The 16,800-nt window shown below is 44.6% G+C and overlaps 1 protein-coding gene across 3 annotated transcripts in view; it reads right to left on the bottom strand.

Moving 5' to 3' along the window:
• greb1l (GREB1 like retinoic acid receptor coactivator) overlaps positions 1 to 16,800 on the bottom strand; it is a 398,395-nt gene that overhangs the window by 183,643 nt on the left and 197,952 nt on the right. For all 3 annotated transcript variants that reach the window (XM_070892951.1, XM_070892964.1, XM_070892957.1), the window contains exon 4: positions 13,430 to 13,589. In XM_070892951.1, coding sequence (XP_070749052.1) covers positions 13,430 to 13,586 — 157 coding nt within the window. In that variant the 5' untranslated portion in view covers positions 13,587 to 13,589. The remainder of the gene's footprint in view (positions 1 to 13,429; positions 13,590 to 16,800) is intronic.

The raw sequence follows: 16,800 nt of genomic DNA, 5'->3' as shown, positions 1-16,800 counted from the left end.
CTTGGTATCTTTCTCAAGCCCATGATAAACAATTTCTTAGGGTTCAAATTGCCAATACAGATGCAGCACCTAAAATCGGTAACCCTCGGGACCGAGACAATTCCGGACTTTGTGTTTTTCCGGACTTTCGAACGTGTTTCTGACGTTACAAATCCAGAAACACCCGAGCCCAGGTTGAGATATTTCCGGATTTCGGATCATCAGAAAGACGGAGGGCTCCGCCGAGGTGGTGTTTTGGGGGGGGAGGGAAAGAGAGGACCCCGCGGAGGAGATGTTCAGGCCGGCTGGCCCCACGAAGGACCTGTTTGGGCGGGGCCCCACCGAGGAGGTGTTGGGCCGGCTGGCCCCGCTGAGGTATTCAGGCCGGCCGGCCCTGTCGAGGAGGTCGGGCCGGCTGGTTCTGCAGTGGATGTGTTCCGGCCAGCCGGCGAGAAGGCCCCGAGGTAAGGCGAGCGCCAGTGGGTCCAGATTCCGGAACTCCGGATTTTCGACGCTGCACCTGTACCTTTAAGGATCCTTGCTCAGTTTCTCCATCTCTCTTTTAAACAAACCAAGTTTCTCCTTGTTGTTCAGGTACATGATGCAAGGTATCAGATGAGTAACCCTTTGCTGTACCTTATATAATGTCATAATGTCATTCTTCTAATTTGGTGATCAGAACAGTACGCAGTACTCTAGATGGGAACAAACCAAAACACTGACATCACACCTAGTGAATTGTGTTCTATTCCCCGCACTATGCAACCCAAGATCCTATCTGCCTTATTTATTGCTAGCAAACACTGCAGTTGTCTTCAATGATCTTCCACCAATAACCTCAAATCTTTTTTCTGTGCTGTATCCAGTAGACTAACATAAGAAATAGGAGCAGAAATAGGCCATTCGGCCCCTCAAGCCTGCTCCGCCATTCAATAAGATCATTGTGAGGTTGCTCTGATCTTGGCCTCAACGATACTTCCCTGTCTTACCCATAACCCTTGACTCCCCTATAGTTCAAAAATCTGTCCATCTCAGCCTTGAATATACTCAACGACTCAGCCTCCACATCTCTCTCGGGTAGAGAATTCCAAAGATTCATGACCCTCTGAGAGAAGAAATTCCTCCTCATCTTCGTTTTAAATGGGCGACCCCTTATTCTGAAACTATGCCCCCTAGTTCTCGATTCCCCCATGAGGGGAAACATCCTCTCTGCATCTATCCCATCAAGCCCCCTCAGAATCTTATATGTTTCAATAAGATTACCTCTCATTCTTTTAAACTCCAATGAGTATAGGCCCAACCTTTCCTCACAAGACAACCCCTTCATTTCAGCAATCAACCTAGTGAACCTTCTCTTAACTGCTTCCAATGCAAGTATATACCTCCTTAAATAACGTGACCAAAACTGTACGCAGTACTCTGGATGTGGTTTCACCTAACATCATGGTACGTCCTGTTATCTTGTCCCTTGAAAAGTACTATGTCAGAAGTGCCAATGGATTTTTCCATATTAATTGTGTCCACACTTGGTTACACTTGCCCTGCCACCGTTTTAATAGGATTTTCCAATTAATGTGACAGTCTGTGCCACTTCAGTTACTGGTTCTGGCCACTGGGTGACACTGTGAAGCAGGTGTACACTATGGCGCAGTGTATTTTCCTGCTCTCAGTTCTGAATTGGCACCATTTTGGATTTTTAATATGTGAGATGAGAAACCAGGTGAGTTTGTTCATTTTTATTTATAATTTAAAATATGTACATATAACCTTTTATTTCCCTCTCCAGTTGAGTGGGCAAAACTATGACAGATGGGGAAGCGTGAGGTCATCCACCTGGATCTGAGAAAGACAATTTGGAGTATTTTCTTAATTATGAGAAACGAGGAGCTGTGCAGTAATAACGTGCCATGTACATAAATCACTAAAAGCTAGTGCACAGGTACAAAAGTAATCACAAAGGTGAATGGAATGTTGGCCTTTACTTCAAGGGGATTGGAATACAAAAGTAAGGAAGTGATGCTTCAGTTCTACATAGCCTTGGTCAGACTCCACCTGAAGTACTACGTTCAGTTTTGGGCATTGAACCTGAGCAAAGATATATTGATCTTGGAAGGGGTACAGTGCAGATTCAGCAAAATGATACATGGGTTAAATTATGAGGGCACGTTACGTAAACTTGAGTTTGGAAGGTTGAGGGGTGATGTAGTTGAGGTCTTTAAAATTATAAAGGAATTATATAAGTAGATATAGAGAAACTATCTCCTCTGGGGGGGAATCCAGAACAAGAAGGCATAATGTTAAAATTAGAACAAGGATGTTTAGTAGTGGATCAGGAAGCAATTGATCATACAAGGATAATGGAAATCTGGAACTCTCTCACCTTAAAGGCTGGGTTAATTGATATTTTCACAACTGAGTTCGCTAGATTTTGGTTGGGAAAGGAATATAAAGCAAAAAAACAGGTAAACGATAAAGATCAACCATGACCTAATTGAATGGCGGAATAGCTCAAGGGGCTGAATGGCCTACTCCTGTTCCAGTTATTGAATATATGTTCCTTTACTTGGGCTCTGATGTTTCCCATCTCCTACTGGCCCCTGATGATAGAGGAAGATTTCTCTTGATAGGGGCTTTCTTCCTCACCTTTGTAACTTTAATCTTTGTATATTTTAATCACACAGCATATCACTCCCATGTTACCAGCACCACGACGTACAGCCATCTTGCAGTTGCTGCTGACATGCTATCCCCGATCCCTTAACAAACTGGGAGAGGGGCCATATGTCTGTGTAGGAGGGGGCATGGCTGCCTTCACCCAGGGATTTCCTTTAGTTCAGTGAATGCACAAATAGATAATGCATTATGCTGCCAAATGGGTTGTCAAAGGCTGGCACCTGTCAAGTCTGCAGGAGGGACGAACCTGAATAATATACTTGGTTTTGACATCCCTGTGCAATAACCTCTGGAGATCAATCAGTATTTTGTTAAAAATATAGGAACATAGAAATTTACAGCACAGAAGGAGGCCACTTCGACCCATCGTGTCCGTGCTGGCCAATAAAGAGCCACACGGCCCTTAGTCAGCAGCCCTGAAGGTGACATATAAACCTGTGAACAATGAACAATGGCGAACAGGTAAAGAGCATCCGGCCCAACCAGTCCGCCCCACACAACTGCAATACCCCATGTTTCGCAACACTTTACACTCCACTCCAATATGTCCTGTCATCTTTCCATTTAAAATTCCAATGTCAACTGTGCCTATGGATTTCTCCATACATCTGGTGATGCCTGCCCTGTAACACTTTTAACAGGGGTTTCCTATCAATGTGACAATCCGTGGCTCTGTAGTTCCAAACTTTGGTCACCAGGTGATGATTTGGAGCATATTTGCCAACTTTCATGTGAACATTTTTTTCATCTCTATTTTCTTCCAGTAACTGTGATTTTTAACTTCCAAAATAAAGGTTTAGATAAATAAAACATTCAAAAAATACATACTTCACAATAACATGGCTATATTTATTCAAAAAATGTTGTATCCTTTAATGCCTCATTAAAGATTTTATTGGAAGGCCTCCCTATCTCAAAAACCTGGACTTTGAGTGAATATTTTTCCGCAACACTTGAGCGACATAAAAAATTTACAAAAATTTACAAGAAAATTATTAAATCTACCCACACAGTAGCATTTTATGTGTTTGGAACATCCATAACAAGCTTTCTGTTGTAGACGTGTGCTCATGTGAGAAGCCTGAGCCTTGAGTTCATATAGATTCTTGGTGTATCATTGTTAGCTGAAAGGATTCAAGGTAGCAGGCTATAGCTTTCCAAGATTGTAAGAGAAGGGATAACCATCCGTGGCTAACTAAGCAAATAAGGGAGGGTATCAAACTGAAAACAAAGGCATACAATGTGGCCAAGACTAGTGGAAGACCAGAGGATTGGGAAATTTTTAAAAGCCAGCAGAAAAAGACTAAAAAAATGATAAAGAGAGGGAAGATAGATTATGAAAGTAAACTAGCACGAAATATAAAAACAGACAATAAGAGTTTTTACAGGTACATAAAAAGGAAAAGAGTGGTTAAAGTAAATATTGCTTCCCTAGAGGATGAGACTGGGGAATTAATAATGGAGAACAGGGAAATGGCAGAGACGTTGAAAAAATATTTTGTATTGGTCTTCACGATAGAAGACACTTAGAACATCCCAATAGTGGATAATCAAGGGGCTATAGGGAGGGAGGAACTTAATACAATCACGAGCAGTAAAGAAGTAGTACTCAGTAAAATAATGCGACTAAAGGCGGACAAGTCCCCTGGACCTGATGGCTTATATCCTAGGAAATTATAAGAAGTGGCTGCAGAGATATGGCTGCGTTGGTTGTAATCTACCAAAATTCCCTGGATTATGGGGCGGTCCCAGCAGATTAGAAAACTGAAAATGTAATTCCCCTATTTAAATAAGGAGGCAGACAAAAAGCAAGAAACTATAGACCAGTTAGCCTAACATCTGTCATTGGGAAAATGCTGGAGTCCATTATTAAGGAAGCAGTAGCAGGACATTTGGAAAAGCATGATTCAATCAAGCAGAGTCAGCATGGTTTTATGAAAGGGAAATCATGTTTGACAAATTTGCTGGAGTTCTTTGAAGATGTAATGAACAGGGTGAATAAGGGGGAACCAGTGGATGTGGTGTATTTGGATTTCCAGAAGGCATTCGATAAGGTACCACAAGAGGTTACTGCACAAGATAAAAGCTCACGGGGATGGGGGTAATATATTAGCATTGATAGAGGATTGGTTAGCTAACAGAAAACAGAGAGTCGGGATAAATGGGTCATTTTCCGGTTGGCAAACAGTGACTAGTGGGGTGCCGCAAGGATCGGTGCTGGGTTCTCAACTATTAATGACTTGGATGAAGAGACCAAGTATAATGTAACCAATTTTGCTGATGATACAAAGATGGGTAGGAAAGCAAATTGCGAGGAGGCCACAAAAAATCTGCAAAGGGATATAGACAGGCTAAGTGAGTGGGCAAACATTTGGCAGATGGAGTATAATGCGGGAAAATGTGAGGTTATCCACTTTGGCAGAAATAATAGAAAAGCAAATTATAATTTAAATGGAGAAAAATTGCAAAGTGCTGCAGTACAGAGAGGCCTGGGGGTCCTTGTGCATGGAACACAAAAAGTTAGTATTCAGGTACAGCAAGTAATCAGGAAGGCAAATGGAATGTTGGCCTTTATTGTAAGGGGTATAGAGTATAAAAGCAGAGACGTCCTGCTACAACTGTACAGGGTATTGGTGAGGGCACACCTGGAGTACTGCATACAGTTTTGGTCTCTATATTTAAGGAAGGTTATACTTGCATTGGAGGCTGTTCAGAGAAGGTTCACTAGGTCGATTCCGAAGATGAGGCAGAGAAATTGTAGGCAAGTGGATCGCCGGTACTGTTACGGCCAAGGAGGGTAACAGAGTGTTTATTGACAAGCTCAAGAATGGGCAAACATGCAGAAAACATGTTGATCAGATAAAGCTGCGGTGCACGGATGAACCGGAACAGTCTGAGGAAGACACATCAGTGACCAACCAACCTACCCATAGTCATTCACAGGACTCTGCTGTCATCAATGAATCTGAACTTTCAATCCCTGACATGGTCATTGCCATTCCCATCAGATCCGCTACCCAGCCCCGAGTCATAACAGACTCAGAACGCTCGCCCAAGGCTAGAGTTGAACTGAGACGATCAACTCGGGAGCGGAAAGCCCCGAACCGTCTCAATTTGTAAAAATACTGTTACTAATATCTTAAAGGGGGATATTGTCATGTATGTATGCTTGGGATTACTAGCCACCAGGTGGTGCCACTGTCAGAGCCCATTGGGCCGTACAAACGTGCGTGCGGCCCAGATATAAAAGACAAGCCATCATATAATGTAATCACTGTGGGCCCTAATAAAGCAGAGCCAGGTTTGTACCTGTGTTAGTTACTAGTATTCAGTCTATCAAGTTATTACATACATAACAGATAGTATGCAGGTACAGCAAGTGATCAGGAAGGCCAATGGAATCTTGGCCTTTATTGCAAAAAGGATGGAGTATAAAAGCAAGGAAGTCTTGTTACAGCTGTACAGGGTATTGGTGAGGCCACACCTGGAATACTGCGTGCAGTTTTGGTTTCCATATTTATGAAAGGATATACTTGCTGTGGAGGCAGTTCAGAGAAGGTTCACTAGGTTGATCCCGGGCATGAGTGGAGTGACTTATGAGGAAAGATTGAGTGGAGTTCAGAAGAATGAGAGGTGATCTTATAGAAATGTATAAGATTATGAGGGGGCTTGACAGGGTGGATGCAGAGAGGATGTTTTCACTGGTGGGGGAAACTAAAACTAGTGGACATAGTCTTAGAATAAGGGACCGCCCATTTAAAACTGAGATGAGGAGAAATGTATTCTCTCAGAGGGTTGTAAATCGATGGAATTCTCTGCCCCGGAGAGCTGTGGAAGCTGGGTCATTGAATATATTTAAGGCAGAGAAAGACAGATCTTTGAGCGATAAGGGAATAAAGGGTTATGGGGGGCGGGCAGGGGAGTGGAGCTGAATCCATGATCAGAACAGCTATGATCTTATTGAATGGTGGCAGGCTCGGGGAGCCAAATGGCCTACTCTGCTCCTATTCCTTATGTTCTTATATGGATCTGTTGTGTACAAGGTCTAAAAATTTCTGAGTTACAAGATTGGCATTTCACAGATTTGCTGTTAGTAAGCCCCGCCTAATGCAATGGAAAATTATAGCTGATGGAAATATCACTGGAAAAGGATTGAAAACTGAGATGAGGAGGAATTTCTTCTCTCAGAGGGTTGTAAATCTGTGGAATTCGCTGCCTCAGAGAGCTGTGGAAGCTGGCTCATTGAATAAATTTAAGACAGAAATAGACAGTTTCTTAAACAATAAGGGAATACGGTGTTATGGGGATCAGCCATGATCGTATTAAATGATGGAGCAGGCTCGAGGGGCCGTATGGCCTACTCCTGCTCCTATTTCTTATGTTCTTATGATTCGGGCAGGAATGGCTTGGGGCAGTGATGTGGCAGGCAAGTCAGAGCAAGTCAAGAATGGCCTTGGCATTGTATGGCAGCTGCAAAGGTCTTCCACTCGCCCGAATGCTTTTTGACTAGCTTGCCTCATCAGTCATTTGCTAATGGCCCTACTGTTCCTTGGTCTTCCTGCTCACTTGCCTGACCAAAGTACTTTCGGGCCTTCTCATTTGCCCGGCCCGAGTACTTGACAGCCCCCCCAGACACTCGTCGAGCTCAAGTTTTGCCCAGCGTGTCCACACTGGGTGCCTTGCGCTCTCTGATCACGCTGCCCTGAATGCTTACCAGTTTGCTCATTCGCCTGCCCACCTGTCTTAACTCCTTAAGCTCAGCGAAAGCGTTTCCAACCAGCCTGCTCATCTGTCTATCTGACAATTCTTACAGGTCTGTCTTCTCTCATGCCCTGACCTGCCTGTTTGCTCACCTGGCTGGGCCAAGTGCTCCACAGGCCACCTGCTTACATACGTCACAACCCACACACAGCCACCCTTGCAGAATGATGCACGTATTGGCCATCTGTCCAAATGTTTTCAATGCCACCAAGATGTGAAATGGGAGAGAGAGTGCAAGTGAAGGAAGAAGGTAAACCAGATTGACAAGCAAAGGAGAGAAAAAAGAACACGTTACAGGAAGTGTGAAAGAGTAAGAATTGAAGGAACAGGGAGAGAGAAAATGAGAGGTGAAACAGAAGGTCAAGAGTGAGCAACAAATGAAGGAGAAAAGAAGCAGAAGTGTTGTGGAAGAAGGAGAAAGAGAATTGGATGAGGACAGAGTGCAAGAGAAACTAACAGCAATCAAGGAAAGGAGAGTAGGAAGTAAAAGAGCAGAGAGAGAGAGAGACATAGAGAAGGAAAGAGATGTTCTTGCAGACATACCAGTACCAACATCTTTAGCTAGGGGGCTTCATTAATATTTAAATGACAGGATCCAATTTTTGTTTATTCGTTCCAGGATGTGGGTATCGCTGGCAAGGCCAGCATTTATTGCCCATCCCTAATTGCCCGAGAAGGTGGTGGTGAACCGCCTTCTTGAACCGCTGCAGTTCTTGTGGTACGTTGTGGTGAACATACTCCCACAGTGCTGTTAGCTAGTGAGTTCCAGGATTTTGACCGAGCGACGAAGGAACAGCAATATATTCCCAAGTCAGGATGGTGTGTAACTTGGAGAGAAACTTACAGGTGATGGTGTTCCCATGTGCCTGCTGTCCTTGTCCTTCTAAGTGGTAGAGGCCGCGGGTTTGGGAGGTGCTGCCGAAGAAGCCTTCGCGAGTTGTTGCAGTACATCTTATAGATGGTACACACTGCAGCCACGTTATGTCGGTGGTGGATGTGGTGCCAATCAAGTGGGCCTCTTTGTCCTGGATGGTGTTGAGCTTCTTGAGCGTTGTTGGAGCTGCATTCATCCAGGCAAGTGGAAAGTATTCCATCACACTCCTGACTTGGGAGGTGCTGCCGAAGAAGCCAAGGTGAGTTGCTGCAGTGCCTTGTAGATGGTGGAAAGGCTGTGGGGAGTCAGGAGGTGAGACACTCACTGCAGAATACCCAGCCTCCATCCTGCTCTTGTTGCCACAGTATTTATGTGGCTGGTTCAGTTTCTGGACAATGGTGACCCCCCAGGATGTTGATGGTGGGGGATTTGGCAATGGTAATACCTTTGAATATCAAGGAGAGGTGGTTAGACATAGTCTGGCACTTGCATGGCACGAAAGTTACTTGCCACTTATCAGCCCAAGCCTGAATGTCGTCCAGGTCTTGCTGCATGCGGGCATGGACTGCTTCATTTTCTGAGGAGTTGCGAATGGAACTGACTACTGTGCAGTCATCAGTGAACTTCTAACCTTATGATGGAGGGAAGGTCATTGATGAAGCAGCTGAAGATGGTTGGGCCTAGGACACTGCCCTGAGGAAATCCTGCAGCGATGTCCTAGGGCTGTGACGATTGACCTCCAACAACCACAACCATCTTCCTTTGTGCTAGGTAAGACTCTAGCCAGGAGAGTTTTCCCACTGATTCCCATTGACTTCAGTTTTAGTAGGGCTCCTTAATGCCACACTCTGTCAAATGCTGCCTTGATGTCAAGGGCAGTCACTCTCACCTCACCTCTGGAATTCAGCTATTTTGTCTATGTTTGGACCTAGGCTGTAATGAGGTCCTGATGGTACGCAAACTGAGCATTGGTGGGCAGGTTATCGGTAAGTGCCGTTTGATAGCACTGATGATGATTGAGAGTAGACTTAAAAAAGGAGGCAGACAAAAAGCAGGAAACTATAGACCAGTTAGCCTAACATTTGTGGTTGGAAAAATGTTGGGAGTCCATTATTAAAGAAGCAGTAGCAGGACATTTGGAAAAGCATAATTTGGTTAGGCAGAGTCAGCATGGATTTATGAAGGGGAAGTCATGTTTGACAAATTTGCTAGAATTCTTTGAGGATGTAACGAAGAGGGTGGATAAAGGGGAACAAGTAGATGTGGTGTATTTGGACTTCAGAAGGCATTTGACAAGGTGCCACATAAAAGGTTACTGCACAAGATAAAAGTTCATGGAGTTGGGGGTAATATATTAGCATGGATAGAGAATTGGCTAACAAACAGAAAACAGAGAGTCGGGATAAATGGTTCATTCTCGGGTTGGCAATCAATAACTAGTGGGGTGCCGCAGGGATCAGTGCTGAGACCCCAACTATTTACAATCTATATTAACGACTTAGAAGAAGGGACTGAGTGTAACGTAGCCAAGTTTGCTGATGATACAAACATGGGAGGAAAAGCAGTGTGTGAGAAGGACACAAAAAATCTGCAAAAGGACATAGACAGGCTAAGTGAGTGGGAAAAAATTTGGCAGATGGAGTATAATGTTGGAAAGTGTGAAGTCATGCACTTTGGCAGCAAAAATCAAAGAGCAAGTTATTATTTAAATGGAGAAAGATTACAAAGTGCTGCAGTACAGCGGGACCTAGGGGTACTTGTGCATGAAACACAAAAGGTTAGTATGCAGGTACAGCAAATGATCAGGAAGGCCAATGGAATCTTAGTCTTTATTGCAAAGGGGATGGAGTATAAAAGCAGGGAAGTCTTGTTACAGTTATACAGGGTATTGATGAGGCCTGGAATACTGCGTGCAGTTTTGGTTTTCATATTTACGAAAGGATATACTTGCTTTGGAGGCAGTTCAGAGAAGGTTCACTGGGTTGATTCCGGAGATGAGGGGGTTAACTTATGAGGAAAGGTTGAGTAGGTTGGGCTAGTACTCATTGGAATTCAGAAGAATGAAAGGTAATCTTATCGAAACGTATAAGATTATGAGGGGGCTTGACAAGGTGGATGCAGAGAGAATGTTTCCACTGATGGGGGAGATTAGAACTAAGGGGCATAATCTTAGAATAAGGGGCCGCCCATTTAAAACTGAGATGAGGAGAAATGTATTTTCTCAGAGGGTTGTAAATCTGTGGAATTTTCTGCCTCAAGAGAGCTGTAGAAGCCAGGACATTGAACAAATTTAAGACAGAGATAGACAGTTTCTTAACCAATAAGGGAATAAGGGGTTATGGGGAGCGGGCAGGAAAGTGGACCGGAGTCCATGATCGGATCAGCCAAGATCATATTAAATGGCGGAACGGGCTCAAGGGGCCATATGGCCTATGCTTGCTCCAATTTCTTATGTTCTTATGATGGAGCGGTAATTGGCTGGATTTGATTTGTCCTGTTTTTTGTGGACAGGACATACCTGGGCGGTTTTCCATATTCTCGGGTAGATGCCAGTGTTGTAGCTGTACTGGAACAGCTTGGCTAGAGGCACAGCTAGTTCTGGAGCTCAAGTCTTCAGGGCAACAGCCGGGATGTTGTCGGGGCCCAAAGCTTTTGCTGTATCCAGTGCACTCAGCGTTTCTTGATATCACGTGGAGTGAATTGAATTGGCTGAAGACTGGCTTCTGTAACGGTGGGGACCTCAGGAGGAGGCTGATATGGATCATCCACTCACCGCTTCTGGCTGAAAATGGATGCAAACACTTTAGCCTTGTATTTTGCACTTGCGTGCTTGACTCGCCCATCATTGAGGATGGGGATATTCATGGAGCCTCCTCCTCCCGTTAGTTTAATTGTCCACCACCATTCATGACTGGATGTGACAGGACTGCAGAGCTTTGATCTGATCCGTTGATTGTGGGATCGCTTAGTTCTGTTTATAGGATGCTGCTTCTACTGTTTAGCATGCATGTAGTCCTGTTATGCAGCTTCCCCAGGATGGTACCTCATTTTTAGGTACACCTGGTGCTGCTCCTGGCATGCTCTTCTGCACTCCTCATTGAACCAGGGTCCAATGATGTTATTTGGACTACAAACGGACTACTATGGACCATGTGTGAGATGCCCAGTGTCAGACTCACCAGTGAAAAGCTGACGGCAGACATCATCATGGCCAAGTAAATTATATATTTTTTAAAGTTCCCTTGTGGGCTAGGAGTTGCATGAGTGGCACAAAGAAATATTCGGCTTCCCTGCTCTGTGCTTGCCTTCCCTTCCCCGATCATGATCATCCCTGTACCCTCCCCCAGATAATTTACCTCCTGTCAGGAACCATTCCCTCGGGTGCCCGGTGGCTTTCTCCTGCCACTTGAAATCCCGTTCCCACCTGCCGACCTCCTCATCATTTCTTCTGGGTTCAAGCATGAGCCAGCATATTTTAATGAGACCTTGGATTTAAAATGGGCCAGGCCTGATACCAGCAGCATCATGGGCGCTTCCTGCCAGCCCCGTCCCAGCCACTGCCTGCCGCACATGACGCCCCGATCTAAAGCCGAGCTTTAGTCTCTTCTGTTGTATATTTTCTGCACTACTTGTCTGCTGCTTCTGCTTCTTGCCACCCCCACACTCCAATGTAGCACCTAAATTGTGCTCCCAGACAACTCTTGTGTTCTGACCGGGGAGGCCAGTACTCCAGGGTACTCCAGGTACTTGGCTGTTTCCAGCCACAGTCTCCCCTCTCATATTTCAGTTTGTTGTCCTGAAGAAGTGCTCCCTGACTGAAAGTGAGAGTCTATGATTTGCTATTAAGTAATCTGGGTTACAATTAAAATAGCAACAGTACCAACCTGTAGCAAAGCTGTGCTATGGAGTAACAGCATGCCACTTCTCCTATGGTGATCTTCCTTTGCTGTTAAGGGCTTTACCAGATCCCAGTATCCAAGTTTTTCTCTTCCTTAGCAGGCTGCAGTTAGCGCTGAGAGTTGTTGCTTTGGTGATCTGCACTTTGCTCAACAAGATTTACCAAGGGCTTGAAGTAGCACAGAATCTCAATCATTCATTCACAAATTTCTTAATTCAGGAGCAGCAGAAGTAATGATTCACCACCAACAGATGATATCACCACTACCAGTCACAGCCAAATCTTTTCCTTTTAAAAGCTACAGTAATTAGCATAGAATCTGAAAATCTACAATGCAAGAGAGCCTGAAGATACCGTTCCTCGGAGAGTCAAATACAGTTTGCCTATCCGCATTGGCTACCACATGCCATTTTTCCTGTAAGCTCAGCTTTTGTTCAACTAAATTCAAAATGATGTTCATAGCTGAATGATCAAGATTCCATGCTCTCTAAATCCTTGATGAATCTTCCTAAGTGAGGCACAGAACATTGTAACAACCCTTACCTCTCTAACTGAAGCCTGCTAAAGAAGAAAGTAATTTGCTTGAATCATGAATATCAAAACTCTGATAAGTGACTGTAAAGGCAGTCCATATTATCTTTTGTATCAATATCAATGATTAGTGAGCATCCTAAATAAGATGGAAAGGAATTCAATCACATTGACTGATTGCAGAGTTCTGACTATTAAAAGGCATTCTACAATGTCACTTGAGGACAACTGGTCTCAATAGAGAATAACTGAGGTGAATATAAAAGATGCTGTAATATCACAGCAGTCACTCACAGGTCTCCGTTTTTGGGTCAGCGGTCTGTTTGTACAATGCATGGTGTTAAAGTAAAATTGAACATAGGCTGGATGCTCTATTCATTCAACCACCCTCTCCCAACTTTCTGCCAAATCTCAGTTTGGCAGGATGCTTTATATATACACAAAAGTACATACCAGCCTTAGTTGTTACTTAAATAATCTATCATTAGGGCAAGTGATTTGGCACAGTACGACATCCCATGACAAATCTTACAAATGTCTACACTTACCGCATATAGTGCAATTTGCTGAACATGTATCACAATTTTGCACAGTAAGTCCCAGAAGAAGTGAAAATATTAGTTTCTGAGCGGATCACAGCAATAATAAAATCACTTGCTACAACAAATCACTTTCCCTAATGATCACTGAAACCAAACAAAAGTTATCTTGACCTTCAGGAGATAGAGGTGGCTGATCCGATTCAAGGTAGAGCTGAGAGAAGATTGGTCGAGGAGAAATACTGTTGGAGCGAAGTGATGCTTCTATTGAATTGTGAAGAGCCTCTTCAAAGCGTGCAGATTTCAATTGCCCAGCATATGAATTTCCCATTGTCTAAAAACAAAACAAAGCAACACCAATGAGCAATACATGTAAACTAAGGATCTAATTATTTGTACTTTCAATATAAATCCTAGGGATATTTAGAACATCAGGCTCCAATAGAATGGCAGAATTGTCTAAAAAAAATTCAAAAATTGCATGTCCCAAAAAACTTTAAAAACATGCAACTTATTTAATCCTTTTCAACATGACAAAAACAGATAATCTGGTCATTATCACATTGTTGTTTGTGGGAGCTTGCTCTGAGCAAATTGGCTGCCCTGTTTCCCAATTACAGCAGTGACTACACTCCAAAACTACATCATTGGCTGAAAAGCGCTTTGAGACGTCCGGTGGTTGTGAAAGGCACTATATAAATCCAAGTCTTTCTTTCTTTTTCATATAGTAGACCAGTACGTTTTTTTTTTTACACGGCTTTACTTTTCCAAGATGCCTTGCAGTAAATGTTAGTTATTTGGTCACGTTGAGCAACAAAGCTGTGCACGTGTGGATAACGAAATGTTGGCAGAGATTCACGAGGCATTTTGGTAAATCTGGAGATTTCACAAACCAGATTTGGAAGTTTTATTTCAAGCTGTTAACCACAGCATTTCACGTGGTAGCTGTAAGGAATTCCAATGGGTTCTGCAAGCTGGAGTAAATCATCTGTTTTTCATGTTACTCCAGAACCTGTACGCTCTTCGGATGAGGAGAAAAAAGGAGAATATTGGGGGAAAACCTTTCCCTACCTATCTCAATCCTCTTTCCAGTATTTCTGCTGACATACCTTCTTAGTCTTGTTATTGTAATGAGACAAGAAGCACTACAGCAGTGAGATTTGGCAGCATCCTCATTACCAGTGAATAGTGGGCTGTTATCGATATGAAGGAAGTCTACATGGAGAAAGCAGATGGCTGGCTGTAAAGGTAACGCTATTTAACCCTAGTAAAATGTCATCTAGGATTTAAGGGCCAAGAAATTCAGTCTCGCAGTGCCCATTTTTTGCATGCAAAATGGCCTACTATGCTCCTAATATGGCAGACAGGAAACCCGTGCACATTTTTGGCCAGAAGTGTGGCGCCCTCAAAATTGGATAAGGCAGAAGTGTCGGCAGCAGTAGTGCACGTTATGAATACTGTAAATGCAGAATCATTTATTTCAATTAGGATACTGCACGTCTTGCAGGATCCATTTTCAATTTACAAACAGCCTAGTGCAGAACTCGCCCCGTGCTGAATTCGCCCCGTGCTGCACTAGTCCAGTGCTTCACTCGCCACGTGCTTTACTCGCCCCGTGTCTCACTCGCACCGTGCTTCACTCGCCACGTGCTTTACTCGCCCCGTGTCTCACTCGCCCCGTGCTTCACTCGCCCTGTGCCTCACCCGGTGCCTCACTCGCCCGTGCCTCATTCGCCCGTGCCTCACTCGCCCCGTGCCTCATTCGCCCGTGCTTCACTCGCCCCGTGCCTCATTCGCCCGTGCCTCACTCGCCCGTGCCTCATTCGCCCGTGCCTCACTCGCCCCGTGCCTCATTCGCCCGTGCTTCACTCGCCCCGTGCCTCATTCGCCCGTGCTTCACTCGCCCCGTGCCTCATTCGCCCGTGCCTCACTCGCCTGTGCTTCACTCGCTATGTGCTCACCTCACCCAGCACAGCACCAGGAGCGCTCCTTCCGGCCCCACATTAAAAGAAGACGAGCTACTCCGTCACCCTGCCACCGAAAGACACCCACCCCCTGGCCAGTCATACTGGCCCAATCGGCCATCGCTATTTCCTCCCCGCATGTCATTGTCAGCTGTGATTCAATTGGTGGCACTCTCACCTGAGTTCAAATCACGGTCCAGGGACTTGAGCACAAAATCTAGGATGACACTCCAGTGCACTGAGGGAATGGTGCACTGTCTTTTGGATGAGATGTTAAACTGAGTTTGCCCCTCGGGTGGATTTAAAACAACAAATTGCATTTATATAGTGCCTTTAATGCAGTAAAACATGTAATAGTCTGAGATAGATAGAGTCTAGGGGAATCAAGGGATATGGAGATCGGGCGGGAAAGTGGAGTTGAGGCTGATGATCAGCCATGATTTATTGAATGGCGGAGTAGGCTCGAAGGGCAGTAGGGCCTATTCTGCTCCTAATTATTATGTTCTTGATCCCAAGGCACCTCACAGGAGCATTATCAAACAAAATTTGACACCAAGCCACATAAGGAGATATTAGAACAGGTGAAAGAGGTAGATTTTTAGGAGCGTCTTAAAGGAGAAAAAAGAGGTAGAGAGGCAGAAAGGTTTAAGAAGGGGATTCCACAGCATAGGGCCTCGGCAGCTGAAGGCATGGCTGCCAATTGTGAAGCGATTAAAATTGGGGATGTGCAAGGGGCCAGAATTGGAGGAGTGCAGATATCTCAAAGGGTTGTAGGGCTGGAGGAGGACAGGGTGGGACGAGGCCATGAAGAGATTTGAACACAAGAATGAGAATTGTAAAATCGAGGCATTGCTGGACCGGGAACCAATGTAGGTCAGAGATCACAGTAGTGTTGAGTGAACCAATGGTCCCATTCCTAAAGACTATCCAGCTGGAAGTGCATGCATGTGGATGTCAAATGAGGATAGGACAGGCTCGCCTGTGTCGGCCCCATCGTCAAATTGCCAGCTGAAGAATGGCCGCTCAGGCAAGGCACCAGATGGCAAGCAGTTCCTGTGAAACCGTACTCCAGCAAGTAATGGACACTTTCGAGAAAAGGGGAGGGAAAAGTTCATTCTGTTTTACCACATTCTGTACATGTTTGAAGGGAAGATTTTTAATACCTTCTGTTTTAGAAATGTTTAATGTTACGCACTTTACTGTCCCACAACGTGTGGAAGAGGGTCGTGGGAGGAATAAAAACTTAAATATAAGGAACGAGTCCACAATCCACCATTCACGCGTCCACCGCCATTTTTACGCCAGCAGATATTGGGCCGAGTGTCCCGTCATGGAAATGCAGGACACCGAATTAATGTATTTAAATCATGATAGCCAGGAAATCGGAGGGAAATGTCTGCTCGACTGTCAAAATCTGACAGCTCGCATGTACATGTGGGGTGGGGGCGGGGGTTATTGGGGGTTCTGGGCAGTCAGTAGTTTGGGAAGGGGTAGAATCCAGTACAGGGAAGGCCTGCACTTACCTCGTAGGGCCCAGACGAGAACTGCGGCCCCAAAAAGAAACAAAATAAACTCATCATG

The sequence above is a fragment of the Pristiophorus japonicus genome, chromosome 1, assembly GCF_044704955.1.
Source record: "Pristiophorus japonicus isolate sPriJap1 chromosome 1, sPriJap1.hap1, whole genome shotgun sequence".
NCBI lineage: Eukaryota > Metazoa > Chordata > Chondrichthyes > Pristiophoridae > Pristiophorus > Pristiophorus japonicus.
This window is presented reverse-complemented; position numbering and strand designations above follow the sequence as displayed.